Raw genomic sequence first — 25,293 nt, forward strand, 5'->3', positions numbered from 1 at the left:
AGTCAATTCATTGATTTGTGACAATTTTTATTCATCTAAAATGTAATTAAGTTATAATAATACAGTTGTGATAATGAGGGAATCGATCAGATCAGTTTGTCTCCAATTTATATGAATAATAAAGGTCTGTTTTCACTCAAACTTTCGGATTATCTGTAATTGTACATCTTAAATTGAACCCACTACCTTAGCACTATTTTCTCTCATCTAAAAAATGTAACCAAGTCCCTACAAGCATTGCTTTCTCTTAAGGCTCCATCATATTTCTTCCTTTATTTAACTTAATCTTATGTATTATTCTTTTTGTTTGTATAAACGAATCCAAAAATGATTACAAAAATGTAACATTCCAAATGAACATATGCAATATGAAAATAAACTGAAACTGAAACTGAAACTGAAACTGAAATTAATGAAAATTGTAAACATTGAATGTATTGGACAAAGTTTGAAAGTATGACATTATTTTAATATTGTACACATAATAGACAAGTTCAGAAGTACTTACGAAACATAAAATATTCATTTAAGTATATACTTCAATTTTTCTTCACATTTTTTTCTTCAAGAAAGACCTTCGATCGGCCAATATGTAGCAAAAATTTTCGAAAATCAAAATGAAAGTTTGAAGAACATGTGTGGTTCATTCTGTTCCTAGCAATGGAAACATAAAACAATGATATATAAATCAGTATTAAATGCCTTTTTTCTATGTAAGATTTTTTTTCAGAGGAAAAAATTTCAACGTGAAAAATTAGAACTCCCCCCCCCCTCCCATTAGTCTCTAACACACTTTACCCTTAAAAAAACCCTTTCGTTTCTACATATTTATGGTAAGGTTGGCACTTAGTGCCTAATAAATCAGGGTATATTTAAGTCCGGGCTTAGACCTAGACAAAAGTTAGTACGCTTTTATGAATACCGTCCACTACCTATCAATGGACAGTAAGGCAGGGCTGGCGACCACTATCATGTGTCACCAAAATTTGAAAGAATTCGCAGTTAGTTATGGAAGCAAAAGATTGATCGAAAGCAGTTTCTGGCTGCACGGCGATAGGCTGCGTTGGTCCGAGCAAATATAAACGCATTGCTCCAGGAATTCACAAGTGTTAACGTCGTCAGAAGAAAGTCAGCAGTACTTGATATAGAGTGTATATTCGACATCGTAAGGAACATACGTACAAAGGTAGGCACCCAGGAGATCAAATTCACTACGCTGATGAACAAGACAGTCTTGACCCCTTTGAGTTCGACTCTGCGATGTCCCGCGTCGTTCTCGCCAGCCAAACGAGGCACTGCTACGGCGGCGATGGCTCTGGCTTGCCGAGTAGCTATGCCCATGGATATTAAGTTCAACGTTATACCAGTACATATGGGCACCATGGATAGGGAATAGAGCGTGGTGATGGTTACTTTTTCCGAAGAAGTAAAATTTACAATCAATACCGTTCCATTCTGGCACATGTAATCGTGATCAGACAACTTATAAACGGGAGATCCTGGTATATAGCCTATGATCATAAATAATAAGGGGAACACTGTTGCTAAAGCGAGACAACATAAGGCAGAACGAATGTTAACGATTGAGGGATACCGTAGCGGTTTGCTTATCGCGATGTATCTGTCGATATTGAGACACGATATTGTGATGGCAGAGAATATAAATCCTAAGTAATATGTCCATGCCAGGAATCTGTACTCTTGTGAACGATGGCAGTCACTTTCCACAATGTAGAGAATGTAGTAAACGCACCCTGAGAGGCCACCTATAACATCTACCACTCCAATACATTGATAGAGGAATCGTGGGACTTCTTCAAAGACACTCCAATGCTTTCGAAGGATAACTAGAGAGCAGGCATTTGTTGAAATCACGAGAAATCCGATGAAAACAAAAACAAAGCACAGAAAAATATCGACACTAAGCATTGTTGATGATTGTCGCATAGCACGGGTTCGGTATGGAAACGTCTAGACTTAGTTCCAGAGCAGACACATCCTTTTTGAGGCACAATAGGTTGAATTATGCTACAGAGAGAGTACTTTATTGTATATTCTACTACAGAAAGAGTACAATCAAGTAAACAGTTTCTGCATTTCGTCTGCACGAAGATGACATATAGGAACAAAATCTTGCAAACCTCTTATTGATAGTTCCCAGTGACGTGTGTTTTGAAGACAACAGATCAATATATCATGTGCATCCTGAAAATGGAGTCTGAAATATCATATTCTAGCCGTTTTATGGTCAAGAGACGATACGTGTGGATGAAGACTCGCGTATAAAAAAGGTATCGGCGGATGGGACAGAGACATGTAGTCAATATAGTTTTATATCCGATGTTAAAATCTCATCACTTCCCATTCAGCAGCTACAAAGATGAGTGATGAAGCCTTGGCTATTATCACCGGTCCGATTGGCTGGCTGTAGCGTATCAATTAGTGTAAATAGAAACGCCTTTTAAAGTGTCATTCCAGTGAGTGATGTAACAGTTCTTCGCTTACTATAATCAAGTAATTGGTCAGTAATTATTGCACCGAGGCTATGTTTCATTTCTCTATGAAAACGGAAATAGGTCGTTGAGGCCTAGTGCTAATTAACTAGGAGATTATCAAATCCTTGCTTTAAGTAGTCGCGATATTACTGCAATAATAATGTCTCATACGCCAGTGACACTACGAGACCGGCAATATAAAGAGGCGAAACATTTGATTATCCCCAATTAATGACAAATAATCGTTCGGTTTGGAGTGGGCCTGGCTGTGCGAAAGAACAATGAACAAGATGTAGCAAGATATACGTGATTCGTAACGACTTTTGTTTCGTTTTCATTTTTAGATTTGGCACTAGTTGTGTTGATGCTGAACATTGTAATAAACTCAACTGTATTACTTTCGTAATTATAATTTTTTTTTTTTATATATAGTATTGAACAAAATTTATTCTTCATTAGTTGTAAACAGTTAAAGGCCTTTATGTCATGGAAAAACGCACACACATATGCACTCACTCAGTCAAACACACACAACTATTCGACGGTGTTTCATATAAGGCAAACGAGAAAATTGTCTTTTCGACAGTACGGTTCTTGTATTGAATATGGCCTCGGAAATTAGCTAATGAGTTACATCTAGCGACAATCGACAGAAGAATGCTCTTGGCTGCACGACGATAAAGAACATTCGTGCGAGCAAATACCAATATGTTGCTCCAGACGTAGCATTCCGATTAAAAAGTTGGGTAGCCGTGGTGAAAAATTCATACCCATATTTATGGCCAAATAAAAAAACCTTGCAATAGTCGGAATTAAAGATATTGCATAAATTGCGCTGATGATCAAGAGGGTTTTAACTCCCTTCATCATGTCTGGTTCTCTCCCGCGTTCCGCCTCCTCATTCTCGCCGCCACGTGCTGCTGCCATGTCGGCAATAGCTCGCGCCTGACGAGTCGCTACAGCCATCGATACCAAATTCAACACTATACCAGATAAAATGGGTAATATAGACTATGAATACATGGTAATAATTATCGCTAGCTCTAAACGCGTCAGTCGTTTGAACTGCCATAGTACGCCGACATATTGTACATCACGGAGTTCCGGGATGAAACCCAAGATGCACACAGCTAGAGGAATGCATGTCACTACCACTAAACATATCTTGGCATAACTAACAGTCACAATTGACGGGTATCGAAGCGGTCTAACTACTGCGATGAAACGGTCTATGTTCAGGCCAGATATTACCATACCATATATTATTAAGTAAAACAATGTACTAAGAGTTCTGCTTAACTTGGATCTTTGTAGGGAGTCCCTATCTTTGATGTGCATGATGTAGTAAAGGCACCCATAAAGACCCCCTATTATATCTATTACTCCAATACACTGATAGAGGAACCGCGGCACCTCTCCGAGGACGTCCCAATATTTTTCGAATGATACGCAGACTGCAGAAATTTGTTGTCATTACAAGTAAGACAATCAAACCAAATACGAAACACAGCAATATATATATCGAAGGCCTCCATCGTTAAGAACATAGGGAAAAGGTACAAATGATGCTAATATAACAACGCAGTCGCTTTGCACGAATCAACGATAATGTCCACTTCTACCATGTCTAGCTTAAATTTAAAAAATACAATGATTTCTCTTTTCCGAAAACCAAATCTCTATATCTCTATATTGTATTGTGTCACCACTGATCGAATCATTTACGTCTTTCTCCTCAGTTCTAAAGATTACAACTAAAAGGCAATTAGAAAAGGTATGGTACTGTTGAGTACATTACTCTAATCAATAGTGAAATGAAGCGAAACACGAGACAGGTTTCAAAGAAATGTGTTTTGAAGACATGTCATATTATCTTTAGCTTAAGCACGTAGCTCAGTTAGTTTAGATATCTATTACATACACGGGTGCTGCCTTGAAAGAAGTGTGCATATTACTCCTCGCAAATAACACTTTTTTTCATTAAGCTGAGACTTTTTTGATGGCATACGACAGATAGGCTCTCATATGGGATTGACTGGAATGATTCTAATATAATTTGGAGTGACGTAGCGTGGGCTCAATCAAATTGGGGGGGGGGGGGGTTAGGTTTATTAAACCTCTGAATTGGCACACGCACGCATATGCCTAAATTGCCAAAAGTGGCTCAAAAAGTACCTTTTCAAAATCCGCTTGAACTCTTCAGAATGTTGGTTACCTCAAATATGTCTTTTATGATCTGATAAGGTATGGATGGGAGACACGAATTCATGTATCACGCTTGCTGTTGAATGCTTTGGCGTCAACATAGTGCCACTTGAAGAAAAACATTTGAATTCGATTTCATTAGGTAATATTTACCGTTCTTGTTTTGAATTTATTTCGTCTAACCCTACTTGATGTCTTTTATATTTATAATGTTGTAACTGAAACCTTAATCTTCAATTTTACTACGATTCAGATTTTGATCAGAAGACGGGATCATGGTCAAAATTCCAATTTAAGTTGAAGGCTGCAAAATATGTCATTGTGGTTTCTACTTGTACGTGCTCCCATTGAGTTTGTGTTATATTCCCGTCATGGATAGTCATTTATGAATGATCTGAAATGTTAGCATGTGTGAATACCCTTTCACATTATATAGGTGTGAACAAGCCTTTAGCCACGTGCATAGACTTGCTCCGGCAAAGTGGAAACAAGAAGCAAAGTGGAACACAGAAATGGATGAGTCAATATTTGAGCCACAGAAAAAACGAAACAGCGCCGTCTAATCATCATTGATGAATAACTCAAAGTTTAGCCAAGCGGATTTAAACTTTTAAGATTGGACAGACAACAACAACAAGCCATACGACGTCGGGCCATCTTTAATATTCAGACCTATAATTAAACACGTCGAAAGTGCAATAGAGATCAATACATAAACATAAACAGACCCAGAGTAGAACCCATAGAGACCAGCATAGTCTAACAGCAAGCATATAGGCCTTAACCAACATAATGAAAAAGTCCTTACCAAGAGAAACTAACAAGTCCTTAGTCCAAGTGAGAGTCAACTGATACGAAGAGCCCACTCTACCTTATGCATATACATGAGAAGTTTGCATGTATTCAGATGATATAAATTTATCATGATCAGTCAAGCAATTGAGACATTGCACATCAATTTTGTGATTTGTTTTCCTTAGTCAATCACTGTCAAACAGATTTAAATATGAATAGTCATTTAAAAAAAAACCTGATTCATGATCTAATCATTCATTATATTGAATATGTATCCCAACTTGTAATATATTGTAGCTCAAACCTTACTCTACAAACGAAACATCATACATTTCTTGATCTGAGAATGAATTGCGGTGAGAAATTCGAGACTGCATATGGTTTGAGCTTGTATAGTTGTACGAGTAGGTCTATGAATAAATTGATGGTGGGATTTTTCTTCCAAGTCCGATTTTCTCATTGACTCTGTGTTATTAGATGATCGGCCGCGTTGTGTAGAAAACCTCCCAATGAGCTTGTACTTAGGCGTTTTAAATGAGTGGAGGGTGTGATTTTTTTTAATAAAAGATCAAATCTCCAATTGAGTTTCTACATGTGTAATGTCTCGATCAAAGTGACACCTGGGATTACCTAATGTGTCTCCGTGACGCATTCAAGGTCTAGTAATTATTATTTTTAACGTTATTATTATTATTATTATTATTATTATTATTATTATTATTATTATTATTATTATTATTATTATTATTTATTATTATTATTATTATCATTATTATTAAAAACGACATAATATTTTTGATATCATTATTATTATAAGTCAATTAAAACATTTATTCATTTGACAATATAATATAATGCAATATTCACATACAAATTAATCAATGTTTGCAGGTGGGTCAATTAATGAATTGACTACCTTATTTTTGTATTATCATTTCATCACTAATCACCAATTTTTTAAATAAATATATTATGACATAGCCCTATTCACTTTCTCACTCTTTGCCAAGAATAGTCATTCCGTATGGTTTATCCCCAAGTGATAATCGCAGCATTATTTGTTGTCTGTTTATTTATTCAGTAACATGAAAATAGCAAATTGTTAATATATTTCATACAAAATTAATAACTTATAAAATATAGACAAAGGGCACCAATTATGTCTACCTACCCACGCCCACCCCCCTCTCTCTCTCTTACTCTCTAATAGGTTGTAATGATAGACAGTTGCATAGCGTGGGCTCGTTAAGGCCCGGTCACAAAGCCTTTCGCATCTGTATCGCGGGTAAAATTTCGCGATTTTTTTTTGCCCGCGGTTGCCCGTGGTGGAAAAATGTGCAAAATTGGCTTACCCGCGGTTTACCCGTGGTATGCCCGCGGAACAGACGCCGGCGACTGTTCCGCGTCCTTATCGCGGGTGAAGCGTGGCGGTACCGCGGCCTACCACGCTTACACGCGGTACACACGCTAATGCACGTGATAACAACGCGGTACAGACGCGGAACAAACGTGCTATGACCGTGCTCCACCCGCGATTACCCGCTAAAATTTCGCGTCCAATTCCGCGTGTAACCACGTCTTAACCGCGGCCGTAGCACGTCCTAGCACGTTCGTTCCGCGTCTGTACCGCGTCTTTACCGCGTGTGTACCACGTGTACCGCCCGCGATTACCCGCGGTCTAAATTTTTGGGCAGCCCAAAACTTTTTCGCGCGGCCAACCGCGTGTGAATTTCTTACCGCGTGTAACGACGGGTAAAGTACGGCTGTATCGCGTCTTTATCGCGACCTCAAAGCGTCCAACAGCGTCTGCTTCACGGGCAGAAATTTTTGGCCGTGATTCGGCCGCGATACGCCCGTGGAGGGCTGTGTGACCGGGCCTTTAATGCGGGAAGGTAGTCCAGCCTCTGTACCGTTTCCGTGTAGCGCACCCAATCAGCTGATAAAATAACACACCCTCAACGTTGAAAGTAGACCTATTTATTTATTTATTTATTTTATTTCCAGGCAAGATAATAACATACAAAACATCACAAGGTTGACAAAATGATACAACAGAAACATTATGATATTTAGCACCAGCCAATGCCTGAGGATCACCCAAAAGAATGTAAAAATTATGTCCAGAGGCTCTCCACATTGGCTGGTGCATACATAAAACAAAATATAAAGATAAGGTCAACATAAACAGCTTTGCTGATTCGATTGTTTCTTTTTATCCTGTATAGATATGTCAAATAAATAAATAAATAAAAACAAAAATTATAAATGAATGTGTAACTAAAATGAATGTCTGTTACTATACAGTAATATACATGCAACTATCCTGACCCTGTTCTACAATTCAATAATAAAGAGTGTCCTGCTTTTTAATATTATATGTTCATTTGGCAATCTCTCAAAACAGGACAAGAAGAAATTGGAAAGGCCACGTAAAATAGCACAACGCATAATTGGGGTAGAATTAGCTTTTGTCGAGTCTCATTGTACTGAGCAAATTGTTGATAAGGTCTGTGCAATCATGAAAGACAATACCCATCCACTTCATTTATTTTATTCATTTAATCGTTCTGGTATCCGACTACGCCCCACCCCTACCCGGCTTTCACGATTCAGATATTCATTTGTACCCGACTCTGTTCATAAATTCAACTCACAGGTTAAACGTTCAACTTCTGCGTCGGAAATTAATTGTATGATTTGAAATACCAATGACCAAGGCCTAATTCTGAAACTCATGATTTGAAGTACATGTACCAATGACTATTTTTGTCGCTTCATTATCTTTTGCATGTATTTGTTCCTTATTTCATCTATTTCATTCTATAAACGTGATGTATTTATTTCTTGTAATTATGTATTTTGTTGAATATGACTGTAACGCCAGTGGGAAACAAATTTCTATGTAACTTGTTTGCAAAGACCAAATAAAATATATTGTATCTTGTATCTTGTATCTTGTATGTACATCAAATACTGTTAAGAATATTATCAACAATGATTGAAAAAGAGCTGTTCAACATATGCAGGTATGATAAATGCATTAGTAGATGCAGAAAATTGTCTGTTTATACAGTCATATGGATACGGTAATATTGGAAGTTAGCAAAACTGTATAACATTATTATTAATTTGATTTGATTTGAAGTTATCCAAATTATGGAAAATTATTATTAATATGGTCGGAAGATATCAAAATTGTGGAAAATTATTATTGATATGATTGGAATTATCAAAATTAGGGAACATTATTATCGATTCCTAGACATATTTAAAACACATAGTAATCAAAGTAAGAAGTATGTGATAGAACACATTGATAGAGAACGTACATTAAATACGAACTTAATAATAACAACATACGCATTAAGGAATCATATATCAAAGTGTGAGTTATTCTATGATAGAGAAGAAAAAAAATCCTCTCAATCTGGACCCCGAATACGTGTGGACGGAAATTTGAAGGATTGCGCGATCAGTGGAGAGACCGCGCTGTGTGTGGAATAGCGATGCGTGTGATAGAAGAAATAAACAAAGAACGGTCTAAATCTGGACTAGTGGGAAGGGGGCAGGGGTATCAGTGTTTAGTCTACTAGATGGTCTAATGGCGGGGGAGTGTCCTTAACGTGAGGGGAGGGGGCACCAAAGACGGGACATTGGTATATTACATTATCAGGGATGACTTTAAAGATTTTCTCTTTACGTGGTCCAAGATACTACTTCACCACCGTGCTTTGCAGTTGAGTGTGATGCAAAAAGAGGTATTTTAGGAAAATAAAGAGGCAATTATTAGAATCTAAAAGGGGCACTAAGCAGAAGAGCAAAAGCAACTTAATTGAATGGGAAATGTGCACTTCTCATATCCCTTAAATGGGGTATATTCAGAGATAAAGAGGAGCAGCTATTAAAAGAAAAAATACACTTACTACAAAGGAAAACAGACACTTGACAAAGTACAAGGGGCACCAATCAGATTTGGGTAGAGACACTTATCAGAGGTGAAAACGGACAAATTGTACATTTTCCCTACGTAAAATTAGCGCTTTTGGATTACATGAAAAAGTGAAGCTCTAGTAGTATTTGTTACTGTATTTATGTTCTGTATTATTTAGTTTAATTTACTCTGTTTCTTTCTCATTCCAAATCTATCCTTCTTTCTTTCTTTCTTTCATTATACAGTGCGTCCCAGAAAAAAACGAAACCGAGAATTATCGATATTTTATCATAACTTAATCACAATTATAATTTATAAATAATACATATTTGGAAAGCTTAGATCCTCCTCTTTCATTTGATGTAACTCATGAGTGACTAAAAGCAATTTGAAGAGAGGAAAACAAAAAGTCATTTGGCGGACGATATCTGAATTTCAAAGAGAAAATCACATTTCTAGAAAGTTGAGTTTCTGCCCTTTCATATGACACCTCAATCAGGAAAATTGAGCTATGAATATAAAGTTCTGTCTGTGTAAAGTAGTGATTGCATTTTTCGTGCTGTCTTTCGTATCAACAAACGAAAGTAACAAAAGACTTAACTCCATTTCGTTGACAATCAGCCATAGACGCAAGACTTAAAGCATGGCTGATTGTCAACGAAACGGAGTTAAGTCTTTTGTCAATCCTGCTTTTTGCTACGGCAGCCAGCCAGTGAAAACGGAAAATGTAAGGGCTACTTTAAACAAACATAGCTTTGTCATTCCTTCCTCATTTTTCCTGATTGGGGTGTCATATGAAAGGGCAGAAACCCAACTTTCTAGAAATGTGATTTTCCCTTTGAAATTCAGATATCGCCCGCCAAATGACTGTTCGCTTTCCTCTCTTCAAATTGCTTTTAATCACTCATGCGTGAAATATGCATCATATGAGTTGCATTAAATGAAAGAGGAGGTTCTAAGCTTTCCAAATATGTGTAATTTATTAATTATAAATGTGATTAAGTTATTATAAAACATCGATAATTCTCGGTTTCGTTTTTTCTGGGACGCACTGTATAACTAACTTTTTTTTCTTTCCTACTTTCTTTTTTGCTCACTTTCATTTTCTTCCTTTCTTTTTTTACTTATAAGTACTGTAATAATCTTTCTTCACTTTTTCTATTTTTACACGTGGCATAGAGAGATTCAACTTATTTTGCACCCAAACTTTTCCGGTGGATTATGGTAATATTTTTTCATCCCCCTAAGCGGAATCTCATAGCTTTAAAAAAGAGAATTAAACATAGCATTGGCACGGAACCGGTTATGACCTCCTGGGTTTCAAAGACAGCACGAAAAAGTTATGACCTCCTGGGTCATAAGATGAGAGGAAAGCATGCAATATCCTGGCTTAACGTCCTGATGATTTGCTTCTAAAGCAACTGGGAATTTAATAAAACGAATTGTTACACGGAACAAAGTCGTGATTTGATCCCGATACGGCACTAATGTACTTTGACAAGGCATTGATCTACATCTGCCACACTCTACCCAGGTGAAGTAAATGGGTACCTGACAGGAATTGATTTCTTGAAATGCTAAATCGCTGTAATGGCAGCTAGGCTAAAACCGGGGTAATAATTAATGCGCCTCGGAAAAGAATTTCTAGAAAGACAGCGCTATAAAAATGCCTATAATTACTATTAATTATTATCACATTCTCACCGTAAAATAGAAAGGCTTTGAATTGTTCATATTCCCTAGTGAATATTGTCTTACCACTGACAGGATGAGGAGATGGGTAGGGCTCTCTGTAAATAAATTTTTGTTGGTCATTAGGGGAGCTGAGGGTATAAGGTAATGAATAACACGAATGACGTCCGAAAACTCTAGGTCAAGTGAAAACAGAACATACCAACACAAAAATAAGCAAACAAAAATTGAACATTTAACAAATGAGAACATAACAACAAACAAACAAAAACAAAAAAATATCCCCTCGATCTTGGGGGGGGGGGGGTGGGGGTGGGAGTGGTTGATGTGTAGCACCTTGAAAAAACACCCCTTCACATCCGACTGCGTGCCACAATATTTTGGCCCCTTTGAAAAAAAGGTTCATTGCTTGAACACATGGATCTATAGTTATTCCTATCGATATTAAACTAGAGAGATTTTGACTTATCCTACTTAAAGGTATTAATGTCCTTTTTAATCTCATCATGGTCAAGGATTCAACTCAATGAAACCAGTCTGCACGCACAGACTCCGACTTGACACTTTACCAATAATTCTAAAGCAATGAGCAGAGTCTAGCTCTATAAGTCCGTATGCCCTTAGCCTCAGCGACCGACAATGCTTTGTGGCTGCAACTATCATGAAATCTGCCTAGTTTAAGTTTGCAGGAGAACATGTTTGGGGATTTTCCCATATTTTCACGAAATAGGCCCAGGCTGAATGCGAGGTCGGTGTTATTTCCTCTAAAGATCTTTCTAACCTAATCCGGGGGTTAATACTTTTCCTGTTGCTGGCTCACTGTACCTAGCAAGGGCGGCGATTTATTTTCATGACCAGGGGGAGGGGGGGGGGGGGGGGGCGACGACAAAAATGCGAGGGACGAGGGAGCATAGTAAACAAGAGGGGCAAAGGTGATGGAAGTAACTACCCTCTGACAGGTTTTTGATAGCAAAATTTTAGTATAAAAAAAGCAATATACCATTATGACATTTTTTCTTTCGTAAAAAATTAATTTGTTTGCTGTTTTTGCTATTTTTGCTTGTTTCACTTTGCATATCATCTTATGTTAAGGCCTTCTTGCCCATCTGTTATTATTGTTACGTCCTTCACCATTGCAACCACTTCAATAAAATGTTAGTTTTATTTAGGGAAACCTATAATCTACAAGCCGAGCTTTTTAAAAGGGTCCTCACATTTAACTCTGTATAACCTACTATTCAATACAATCACTTTCGACGTGTTTACAAAGAATATATACATGTATAATTTGATACCTTTAGTTTATATTATATTATGTTATAATTTTGTCAATTATGTGAATTATATTTTGTGAAATGTGAAACAAATAAACTCGAAACTTGAAACTTGAAACTTTTTTTTCAAACTTTACTTTTACTTTGCCGGTAACAAGTGTGCAGTCCGAGGGATTATAAATATTAAGTTGGTAATTTTTATTAAGCTTAAAGTATACACTATGTTTACGTGATACTAACATAATTCAGATTTTCTACAATATTTACTTGTACATTTTGAATGATATTATGCGAGGGAGCGTAACGACCGAGCGTGAAGATTTTTGAATGTTTATTAGTCTATACGCTTCACTATTTGGTCCTCCAGTGTTTTGCAGTCTTTGTACAGTATTTGCTATATAATATTTTTTAAGCACTTTTCAAATTTTCAGGGAGGGGGGGGGGGGGCGTGTCCCCACCCTCCGTCCCCCGGGATCGCCGTCCCTGTTAGCTAGGGAGTTACTGTACTACTTACCGCTACTTGCGCCCTTTATATAGCAACAAATGCCTAATCGGTGACCATTGGTCCCCCAATGCCCCCTTTTTCTCATGTTAATTGAGAGTTGATTTGATGAGATAACCACCTGTCAGTGACCTTGCAGGGAGGTCCAATCCCTCCTGGCCAAACTAGTGCATATGGGATTTAAAGGAAATCTAGAACAAAGGTTGAATGCTTTCACTATTCTTCATGTCCATTTATTAGCACAGTTATCAATATTCATTTATTACAAGTAAAACTAACATCTAATTCTAAATGATTCCAGCAATCATTTCATGCATTTAACTTTCATTTTGTTATTTTTTTTTATTTGTTTAAATACCAATTAAGTTGGTACATGTGTTATGTCTCGATCAAAGCGGCAGATCACCTATTTCGCCTCCGTGACAAATTGAAAGGTAAAGTTCAACTATCGTTATCCATCTCGAAAAAATTGATACTAATTCCGGGGGACGTGTTCCTCTTTTTATACACTGTCGCTCATAACGTTGGAATATTTTTTTTTACTCCAATTTATGGAATTATTTTGACAATGATTTCTTCCTAATGCTCGATCTAGATAATAGTATACATTCTCAGAATGTATTGAATAATAATTTTCCGGTGTTTGTTTTGCGTGACTGCTAAAGCATGTGTATGCTAATATGCTTATCAACTAGGGGACCTACGCCCTTAAGTCATAAATGCCAGTAATGAGGATTAATGCCCTACAAAAAGGCACTAATATAGCACATCGACATGGTTTTGATCATGGGGCCTCACAGTTACGATGGCATTGCTTTGCCACAGAACCATGACTGTACGCAGCGGGGGATAGGGTAGGAGGGCAGTTCCCACAAATAAAGAAAAAAGAAAATGCAATGAATTTTCAATAATTCATTGAATTCCCCCCCCCCCCGGTCCCCAACATAAACAAAATATTCTGTGTACCCATGCCTTGAGCCATAATGCAGGGCCGTACAGAGCATTTTTTATGTTGAGGAACGGGGTAAGGAATCGATTGTATCAGTTTTCCCTAATTTTCATCATTAATAATGGTCTGTTTTCACTCAATGTTTCAGATTATCTTTAATCGTACATCTAACATTGAAGTCAATACCTTAGCACCATTTTCCCTCATCCGAACAATATTACAAAGTCCCTTTAATTTTGCTTATTGAATACCAGCCCGGACCGGAGAGCTGCTACCCTTGGAATTTCATCAACATTGAGGAGATTTTGAGGGCGCCTACCTTTCGTTACCTTTGCGATGATGGTCTTGGATGGTGTTCAATAAACACAATAATGCAAAAAATGAACAGAATTTGCTTAAAGGTAAAGACCAGTATTGGAAACGCCCCAATTTCAAAAAATGAAATGGAAGCTCTCATTACCAATCATGTGAAAGAATATGTTTTGACTAATACATGATGATAAAAAATTTGCTTGGAAACCGCCTACTAATTCATATATTTGATAAATTTGTTTCTCTCATGGTCTGTGAGAGATATAGGGTAGTCCCGTATACATCAATCTGTGTATAGTGCTTGTAACTTTACGAAGAATGGGCCAAATTTCTTATCATTTTGATGATTCCAGAACCTTGCAGATGCTAGATGCTAGATGATCAACCTTTTCTGATCGATTCCACAACGTTTCTTTCACAATGCAATCGCATGACCATAACTGGTCTCTACCTTTAAATCCTTCTTCAACCAAATTTGATTCAGTATAAGACGTTCGGTTCCGCAATGGTTCCGTAATGGAGTACCTGGGATTTGTTGGGGAATTCACGGGTCTAAAATCAAGACTACAGAGCGGTCTGAAGGGTACAATTGGGGGGTTTTACCCTCTCGCTTGTTGGCAATGTATCAAAATATCACGTATGAAGAACAGAGTAGGATGAATGGTTATACCAGTTAGGGGCAATGGTCCCAATTCTGGAGGAAAAAAAACCTAAATGTACAGTCATGACAAAACTGCACGCCAAATTTAAAGCTGTATATTTTCTTTAACAATTTACCTTCTGCATTTACGCCCTGCAGATTTGTGAGTTGCCTTAATTTATCAACATAACTTTAATACAAAAAAAATTAGAAATAATTGGACTATATTTTTGTTTCCAACAGAAGTTAAATGGTATTGACTAAGAGTTGTATTTTCTTCAACATCATCCAAACTTATTTATTCTATGTGCCGTACAAAAGCGATTTCTCATCATTTAAAATTATTTCTTCAGTTTTTTTTTACGGACCTTGAGTGATCTGTCCCAATGCCATTTCATCCCTGATAAAGGAAGTCACTACTGCATTGTTTCGTAAGTTCTGGATTGCAAATTGTTCAGGTAATTTTCCTTAGTTGGGGCACAAAGTGTATTAGATTTTGTCTTAAACTGGATAATATTGCGCATGACCCGCAATTAATGGATCAAGGATGTGTCCGTATGAATTTCATTTTATCATCAGTATTATTTAATATTTCTAGCAATGCTACTGCTGTTGTTACTGCTACTACTACTACTACTACTACTACTACTACTACTACTACTACTTCTACTACTACTTCTTCTAATGCTACTACTACTACCATTACTACTACTACTACTACTACAACTATTACTACTACTACTACTACTACTACTACTACTACTACTACTACCATTACTACTACAGCTGCTACTACTACTACTACAACTACTACTACTACTACTACTACAGCTGCTACTATTACCACTACTACTACTACTACTACTACTACTACTACTAGTACAGCTGGTACTATTACTACTACTACTACTACTACTACTACTACTACTACTACTACTACTACTACAGCTGCTACTATTACTACTACTACTACTACTACTACTACTACTACTACTACAGCTGCTACTATTACTACTACTACTACTACTACTAATACTTCTTCTAATGCTACTACTACTACCATTACTACTACTACTACTACTACTACTACTACTACTACTACTATTACTACTACTACTACTACTACTACTACTACTACTACTACATTGTTTCGTAAGTTCTGGATTGCAAATTGTTCAGGTAATTTTCCTTAGTTGGGGCACAAAGTGTATTAGATTTTGTCTTAAACTGGATAATATTGCGCATGACCCGCAATTAATGGATCAAGGATGTGCCCGTATGAATTTCATTTTATCATCAGTATTATTTAATATTTCTAGCAATGCTACTGCTGTTGTTACTGCTACTACTACTACTACTACTACTACTACTACTTCTACTACTACTTCTTCTAATGCTACTAATACTACCATTACTACTACTACTACTACTACTACTTCTTCTTCTAATGCTACTACTACTACTACTACTACTACTACTATTACTACTCCTACAACTACTTCGGACACCATTGGCATTCTAGAGGTTAAAATGCAGAAATATGGAGTTTGATATTTATAATCGTTTCCAAATTAATGAATAAGCCCTCTAAAATCTAAACAAATTTGCCTTTGAAATTACGATCGATTAAGTTAAAATAACCAGTCGACGTAACGGGTTAGTAAAGTTCATACATGTATATAGGGCACTTTTGTTCACACCAATCGGTGATCCTTTTATGAGAAAACAAATCTCAAGATGATCATTTTACTCTATACTGGACATGTTGACATGGTGAGAACATTAAGCTTCGCCCAGCTTATCGTTTTATTTATTCATTGAAAAATGTTGGATTGAGACTTTAATCATCAGCCACTACAATTGACCACTAAGAAAACTTCAGTACCTGGTGTTGTGGGAGGTTTGTACTTTGTCCAATCACATCCCCATCTGAGTAAACGGCCATCCTCCCACTTTGTGGTTAACTTGTGCACGACTTACCGATTTACAATCTGTCACGCAAGGATATACGCCCGTCATCCAATCAGGGACTTCGTCCTTGATCACGTGCGTTGCTATTGTCCATTCAGGATTTAAAACGAGGAGCATTATGACCAATCAGATTTCTCTAACACTGCCACGTGTACGCTTTTCTGTTTTTTTTAATGACAGTTATCGAATGACATAGTTTTGGCTCGGTTCCAGGTTAACCAATTGTAGCTTTTGCAACAATCACCTTGAATATTCATCTTAATTTTCTGACGGGAAAATGACGAGAAAAGAGCATATAAGATCAAGCAACTCACGACTATTCCATTAGCTGCTGGTAGTTGTTCATCTTACGACCATCTGCTTCACTGAATATCTCTCAAGATCTCTTCATCTGTCGGTCATTTCGGACCGTCGCAGACTTAAACTACCGGTGAGTAAATCAGTTCAGTTTAGTTCAATTCATAAAGTTTCATTTCTTCATTATTTGTCAGATTTCCATGAATTTCATAACCTTTTCTGTTTAATCATAATGTAGAGGCTATATTATATCTTTTATCAACGTTTCATGGTCGAGTGGATCGAGGACCCGGCTCTCGATCAGAGGTTCCGAGGTTCGAGCCTCAGGCATGTCCGCCAGCGAGGCATTTTATCTACATCGCTGCCTTTTTTGTTTTACCTTTAGAGGAATAATTGGATGCGAAAAGGTGGGACAGGATTTGTCATGGCAATGGCATACCCCCACTGGGAGTGGAGATGGTGCACACAGTGTGTGTAGGTTTTCACTTCTTCCCTCATCCCCTCTTCATTTCTTATCCCTATTTCCCGTACCATCTACATGTACATATTGTGTTCGTTAATTTCTTGTTGCCCCCTTATGACATCAATGAAACATTTTTGTGGGTTGATAATGTTAACTTAATTCAGAGAACTTGCCCACAACAAGTTTTTGCTTTTAATTAGGTACCGTTTTTCAAGCTCTATTCTCACATAATAATAATAATAATAATAATAATAATATGCTTATTTATAAAGTGCATTGTGCTATTTTTGAGGATACAGAAGTGGATTTTGTCAAGTGAATCCTGAACATCTTGTTTTGTAGTGATTTGGAAATGAAATAAACGAAACGAAATATAAAAATTTTGTTCATATTTGGGCAAGTGTCAGCCAATACTTGGGTAAGCATTAATCAATAATGGGTGCAGATTCTGGCAATATCATACAGCCAATACGCATAATATCACGCTCAATAATCATTTTCTGTAATATTTAAATAACATGTATTCGATTATTTTGGCCTCCTTCTCTCTATCTGTCTCTCTCTCTCAACCTATCTTTCCCTTCTCCCTCGTCCTTCTCTCTCCTGTTTTACTTTCTCTATGCTATGCCTCTCTCTTCCTTTCCCTCCTCCATCTCTCTCTCTCTCTCTTTCCCTCTCTCCTTTTCTCTCTATCTCTTTCCCTCCCTTTCTCTCTATCTCTCTCTCTCTGACTCCCCCTCTCTCTCTTTCTCTCTCTCTCTCTCTCTCTGTATCTCTCTTCATGGCAGAGTAGAAATGGGTCGTTTCACAGCGGTCGCACTTCTCCTTGCTCAGCTGATTGCCATCTCACTTGCGTGTATCAGCTCTAGTTCTGGTCGCCCCGGTGGCGTAGATCTATCCGACAACACGGAGTTCTACCCAGAATACGACAAGTCACGCGGCTTCATTGGTCTCGGGCTTGAACACCGGTACGTCACGTGACACATTTTACCTGTCTTCTGTTCCTGACCCCCCCTCTCTCTCTCTCTCTCTCTCTCTCTCCCTCTCTCACTTTCCGTTTCTTCCTCCCTTCCTTATTCCAATTAAGTATCATAATTATTTATTTTATCACTCATAGTGTGCCGCACTTCTCATCTTATGCTTTTCCCCAACAGCCCAACCTTCTCATCGCTCACACCCTTCCACTAACCATTTACTAAAATTGGGTTTCCACATTCCCCCCCCCCCCCTGTTCCTCTTTCGTTTGATTCATTGCAAATTTCAAACTGACTAATCAGACCTCCATTCCCCAAAAAGGAACAGCCACATCTTTAAAATTGGAAAAAATAGCTCATCTCAACAACTTTTCATTGCTTACATTAATTGTCTATAGTATTGACGTCTCGTAGTTCTTCTTTCGCTAAATTTTGTAATGTTTGGTTTCTTTTGAAATTAAAATGGAAGTAATTTGAATCCATACAAGATTTATGCTAGTGCCCTTCCTACAGATGTTAATAGTAAATGCGTTAGAGGCAGTAGCCCTCATTGCATTTTGCACATCCTCCCCAATTTCGATGAAATTCCATGTGTGCAAGCTTTTTCGCATGAGGATAATCCTGCGCAAATTGTTTAGATCAAATGAACAAATAGGTTGGGGATAAGAAGTGAAGATATTTTCTCGAATCAAAGAAAATAAGGAAAATCTATTTCTTTCTTATTTCAAAACTACTGGTCTGTTTGCTCTCAAATTTGATCGGGGTCATTCTAATGCCAAAGATGTTTTTTTTTGTTATTGAAATTCCTCAAAATCGGAGAGGTTGCGCAAATGAGGGCTATTAACTTTAAGTCCCAGTTTTATATCCGATTTATTAAAAGTTATCATGGGTATCGTTTTAGACCATTTTCCAAAACTAATTTTTTTTCCTTCTTGATATATGCGATATTAACTTTTTTGATAGTAATGAGGTATTTTTGTTTATAAAATCAGAGAATTTAAAAGTTTAGGCCAGAACAAAATGTAATAAGGATGTCGATGATTTCTTTATTGAAAGAGTAACACAAAACAGTACATTCGTGTACAAATAACTTGCACATGTAGATTAATCATTTGCCAAAGGTTATCTTATTATACATCTCTGGTATCGTTGTTGTAGGGGTTGGGGCTGTTGTTGATTATGATGATAATGATTTCGATAATGATGGTGGCGATGATGATGAGGATTACGACTACGATGTCTCATTTTAAGCCTGTTATATTCGCTTTTAATATCCCATCTTTTCCACCATTTCTTGTTCTTTTTTGGAATTAATAGCCCTAGCCATGACGTGGACATTAACGTGAGACCCAGAGTCGATATCAGCGATGTTCTGGACGGAAGATTTCGACCACACGGCGATGTTGAACTGCAGTACCGGTTCGTGTTTTCTGTTATGGTTGTTTTTGTTGTTGCTCATTTTCTTTATTATCAAAAGCACAAGTTTAAATTAATGAATATACCGCACTGACTGATATATCATCAAAAGTGTATTTACCTCAGTATGTGCATGTTAGAAAGTCATTATTTATTAAAGATGTTCATGCTTGGGTAAATAGAGGGCAGCACACGGACACCGCTATAATCTCCCGAATGAAACTCTGTGTACATCGGAGCGGTTTCGGAGTACTAGCGCGTAATACCATATAATAATCGTACATAATACAGTCATAGAAAGTCTGCATGAATATTTGATGTCATAGAAAGTCTGCATGAACATTTGCAGTGTACTTACGAGTGTGCATTGCGAGCAGATGCCTTGCAAATTCTGCGTCACTTTGCTTGCTGCTCCTGGTGCTATTACTGAAGAAAGTGTTAATCTGCCTCCTCTATTCGTCATGTACATCGTACAGGTCGATCCGATGATGTGGTCTATATGCTGATGTTGCTTTTTACCCCTTTCTCGCCTTCCTCCCCTCCATTTTGTCTCAGTTTTCTGACAATTCGCTCGTGATTTGACTTCGCTTTTTGTTAACGTTTTTGCAAAGTGAAATATCATGTACGCGTTCATTGCATGCTCGCTAAACATGGTCTAACAACGCCCGGATAATTACCATAATACATAAAATAATCTTCAAATTTCCATCAAATATCAAATAAAACTTGCAAGATTAAATTGTAAACAAATATATTTCACAAAACAATTATCATGAACATTTTCAAATGTATTTAATTAATCACATATCAATAAATTTGATATTTTAAAACTTAATAACGAACTGTCAATCGAAACTCGGGATAAATCACGCACGCATGACCAGACTCGGTTTTTCGCGAGGTAGGCAAGTTGGCAATCATTACACAACATTGACCCAATGGGTATTACGCTCCCGTGCGTAAAATGTTCGCAAGAAGGTATAGGTATCGCACGTCCGTGTGCTGCCCTCTATAAACAGACACATGAGCATATGTGCTGCGTCATGGGTTCTCGAATGAGACTACAGTGGGTAGCGCCATGACAGTTAACTTACACAGATGTGCGGTGGGTGAGTGACGCTAGTCACGATCCATTAATGACACCCCCCCCCTTATTTTTTTTTAATGTTTATCTTTTTTTGGAACCCCCCCCCCCCCTTTATTTTTAATGAAAATAATAACAAAATCCCCCCCCCAAAATCCCCCCAACGGAACGGAATGTCGATCGGTCCACTTTTCAAATTTCGGGACCCCCCCCCCCCCTAAAAAAAAAAAAAAAAAATTTCCTCTTACCCCCCCCCCCCCCCCCCCCCCCCCCCCCCGCTTATTCAGCGGCTGGATCAGTCGTTGAGAAATTTTTGGCCCGATTTCAAAATGTTAACCCCCCCCCCCCCCCTCCTTGGAAAATCCTGCGTACGCCACTGCCCGTACAATTAACTGGTAAAGCGTTTATAAAGCGACATATTATTGCAAGTAATTACCTTAGTGGTGCACGGGCCTTTTTGTTTTGCTATGTGTTGAATTTTTGTTGAATTTTGTTTCTTTTCTTTCTGCCCCATAATGTATCAGCACAAGATTATGTAATAATTTTCTGTAAAATATGTTGATTAGGATACGCGTATGAAATAAACATACGTACTTGCATCATTTCAGTGATGATAAACTGCAGTTACAAAGAGATTGATGGGAACATTTACGTTAGAAGCAGTGTTTCTCAGTAGCTATATACCAATTCAATTCCAGATGTCTAAAAAGTCGTATGGGTCACATCTACGCCAGGCCGGAGAGGGGGGGGGGGGGTAGGTTGTCCTCTATTGCTTGAATGTCCACAATATCAATGCCCGTATAGTGGTTGTTGCTTGTCCAAATAAATGCTGAAAAAGAAATTAATTTAAAGAAAAGAATTTAAAGAACTTGTCAATAATTGCTGAAATTATAATAATGTTTCATTTGGAATATTATACAAACAGTTTCTTTAGCTCGTATCATTTGTTATGTAATGTTGTTGTACTTTTATTAACTCAATTCAAATTTCAGCCTGATTTGTGTTTCATAGAGCAAAAATGTGTTCAGAATAGTTAACCCTTCGTACTGAATACGAACATTCAAGAAAAAAAATTGAACAAGGTGATTAGTATTAAAAGTTTCTTTGCCTGTATCATAAGTTTATTGGCAAATAGTGTACTATTTTATTTACTCTAATGTTTTGTGGATCTACTCAAACTTCTTTCAAATCTCTCCAATCCCCATCTCTTTATCACTCCCTCTTCCCCTTCTCCCTCTCTCTTTCTCCCTCTCTCTCTCTCTCTCTCTTTCTCTTTCTTAAACATTATCATAACTATACAGGCCGAATGAAAACACCAAGGTGGACGTTAAGGTCGGCTTGGATCCAAATGGTGAGCCACGCGTGAACGCTGGATTCACTGTCCGGTAAGTTATTGGCTTTTCTAACATCTTTTTTTTTTGGTGGTACTAAGGCCTCTCTTAGCACCACCTAAAGCCCCGAACTATTCGCTTGGCCCTGCTCACATTCACATCTCTCGTGAACCGATATCGGTGTTTAAAAACAAAATAGATATAGATGGAGGGGGAGGGGTTGTACATCCCCATGAACTAATGTATGCTTACTCTTTGTTATTATAAAAAACAATATTAATTTGAGCTACGTATGGAGAAACACTGGACAAAAAAATCAACATGATTATTAATAATAATATAATTAAGTTGTGGCAAACTTATTTATTATCACAGCTCAAACCGTTGAGATACTTTTTTTCTTCTTTTTTCTGCAAAAAATTAGCTTCAGGCGCAGCATCGAAAATGATACCTTGGTCAATATCGACATCAGCGGGAAACTCTTCGAAGTACTCGACCTCAACGGTGACGACCAGCTTGATGTTAAAGAATGGTTCGATGACGGAGGTAAAGTCAGACCATTTGCTGACATGATCGGTGATCACGACTATAACTGTAAGTGAAAGATATTATTTTCTCAATTTAATGAATGACGCAGTTCTGACTCTCCACTGAAAACATTGTTTTCGGGAGAGGGGTAGAGACAGAGATAATGAGATAGCGAGATATATATATATATATATATATACATATATACAATTGATACATGCAGAGGGATATGGAGTGGAAGATGTGAAAATTCGTAGACGAAATAAAACGCCCCATCTGTATTTGTGCTCTGTAAAGTAATTTCGAATAGAGGGTTTGATTACATTTTGGTGCCTCTAGCTAGATCGTTGTTAGATAGTGGACATATCAAATAGAGGTAATCAACGTCATCAGTTATACCATTTCTTTCTCACTTACTATTTTCGTTCGCACCATTCGCAGGCTCTTTTCTTTTTACACTTGTTTCTTGTTCCATCTTTTCTCGCCATGCATCCTCGCAGCTGATGAGATGATCTCGCTTGAAGAGTTCCTCGCCATTCCTGTCGATCCTGCTCTCATCGTGGCCATCGACCAGATTATGAGGAGCGACCAAGACTGAATCCAGCTCTAGATCATCCTTATTACAAGGACGGGCATTTCTAATCTGTGCGTAGTCAGTTTGTGCGTTGCCGTGCGTTGTAGAACAAGGGTGGGGCTTATGGGATGGGCCGTAGAAATAATATAACATGGCTATCGATGGGAAGAATTAAAGTCAGATGTGATTCAAATCAATGAAGAGAACAATATCTTCTTCTTGATGTCGTTCCTGAATGACTTTTGTAGAAATTGGATATCTCTTTTTGAGTCATACGATTTTAATGACTATTTTATTTCAGAGGGCAGGGGGGGGGGGGGGTATGCGGGTCTAACCCTAAATTGCGGCCATTTTTATTGTAACAAATGTAATTTCATACACAGATTTGCATTTTATATAAGGTCATGATTGAAATTAATAAACTTTGGAATATCATTTACGTACGGTATGTGTCTTTAATCATTCTGCATTAAGTAAAATACTCTCGAGAGGTGTGTTTGTGTGTGGATGTGACTGCGCGTGTGTGCCTGTGCACGTGTGCGTGTGCTTGAGTATCTATGTGATAACGTTCGTGATAACGGTTGGGTATCGTTCACTTTATCAAACAGATTATCACATTGATTAGAAATCTCCCATTCAATGGAATAATGTTGCTAAACAAGCCATTATCTGTTTTCAGTTCTTGATGAAATCAATTGGATATTTTTCTTAGCGTGTGTGTGGGCATGTGTGTGAGAAAATGTTCGTTGTGTATGAGTGTGAGTGGGTGTTGTTTTTCTTATCAAACAAAATGACACATATTCATTTTTGCGAAGTGTAGGTAGGTGTGTAGGTGTATGATTGTGCAGGTGTGCGTGCGTTTGTATATGTGGGTGGTGTGTCGATGTTTATCATGCTTATTATACAAACTTTCATCTATTTAGATTTTTAGTCTGTGTGTTAGTGTGTGTATGACTGTGTGTGCGTGAGTGGGTGTGTATTCTTATCAAACAGACTACTTATCGAAGAAAATTCCATTGACTCAGTTTTTTTAGCTCATATGTCTGTGTGTGTAAATGTGCGCGTGCGTGATTTTATAAGTGTGGGTGATTGGGTGTTGTTAAATCACACATTCGTTGAATCATCTTTTAGTCACATGAGTGTGCGTGTTTTGGGGATCGTTGGTGTAAGGGACATAGCGGGTGTTAAATATTCACTTTATCAAACAGACTTTCACATTGATTATAATTTTCCCATTAAACGGCATAATATTAAATTTACACTTACATGTACTTGTGGGCAACTTTACAGCCCCACTGCACTGCTTATAGCTACTTGCGCCCTCTACAAAGCAAACAATGCATAATCGGTGACCATTGGTCCCCATGATCCTCTTTTTCTTATGTTAATTGAGAGCTGATGTGATGAGATAACCACCTGTCAGTGACCATGCTGAGAGGTCTAATCCCTCCTGGCCGAACTAGTGCCGTGGGGCTTGAACATGTTGCTGATTCACTCTGCAGCGGCACGTTCTGCATCTTTTGTTTTCCTTTCCTCACAATATTAACATACGCTATAAGTCACAGTGATTTAGTAAAACTTATAAAAACATATAATAACACGAACATATTCACAGAGTAAATAATGCTTGGTATATTGTATTCATATGTTAATAATTTATTTTGAGATATGTTTTTTGGTGCGGTGTAATGACACAGCTTAGCCGGGCGATCCTGGGAAATTATTTTTGTCATGTTTTAACGTACGCTATTATTAATTGTCATTATATTCGGCAAATGAAAAGAAAATAAAATCAAGTCAAAAACATAATATATTAGATATCACACTACTACCAACATAAAAAATATACAACTATTTACA

At 37.5% G+C, this 25,293-nt stretch overlaps 1 protein-coding gene across 2 annotated transcripts; it reads left to right on the forward strand.

Annotated features, from left to right (window-relative positions):
• The first annotated feature begins 17,137 nt into the window (after positions 1-17,137).
• On the forward strand, positions 17,138-23,872 carry LOC100890111. 2 transcript variants are annotated; one of them, XM_011663435.2, is made up of 6 exons: positions 17,138-17,196; positions 18,320-18,494; positions 19,818-19,919; positions 22,302-22,385; positions 22,756-22,925; positions 23,360-23,872. In XM_011663435.2, the coding sequence occupies exons 2-6, from the start codon at positions 18,322-18,324 to the stop codon at positions 23,455-23,457; spliced, it is 627 nt and encodes a 208-aa protein (XP_011661737.2). In that variant the 5' UTR covers positions 17,138-17,196; positions 18,320-18,321; the 3' UTR covers positions 23,458-23,872. The 2 variants fall into 2 exon arrangements, with proteins under 2 accessions (XP_011661737.2, XP_003728236.2); XM_003728188.3 differs by having other exon boundaries at positions 17,185-17,196; positions 18,315-18,494.
• Positions 23,873-25,293: the final 1,421 nt, after the last annotated feature.

This window comes from Strongylocentrotus purpuratus, unplaced genomic scaffold, assembly GCF_000002235.5.
Source record: "Strongylocentrotus purpuratus isolate Spur 01 unplaced genomic scaffold, Spur_5.0 spur5_scaffold_1, whole genome shotgun sequence".
Classification (NCBI taxonomy): domain Eukaryota; kingdom Metazoa; phylum Echinodermata; class Echinoidea; order Camarodonta; family Strongylocentrotidae; genus Strongylocentrotus; species Strongylocentrotus purpuratus.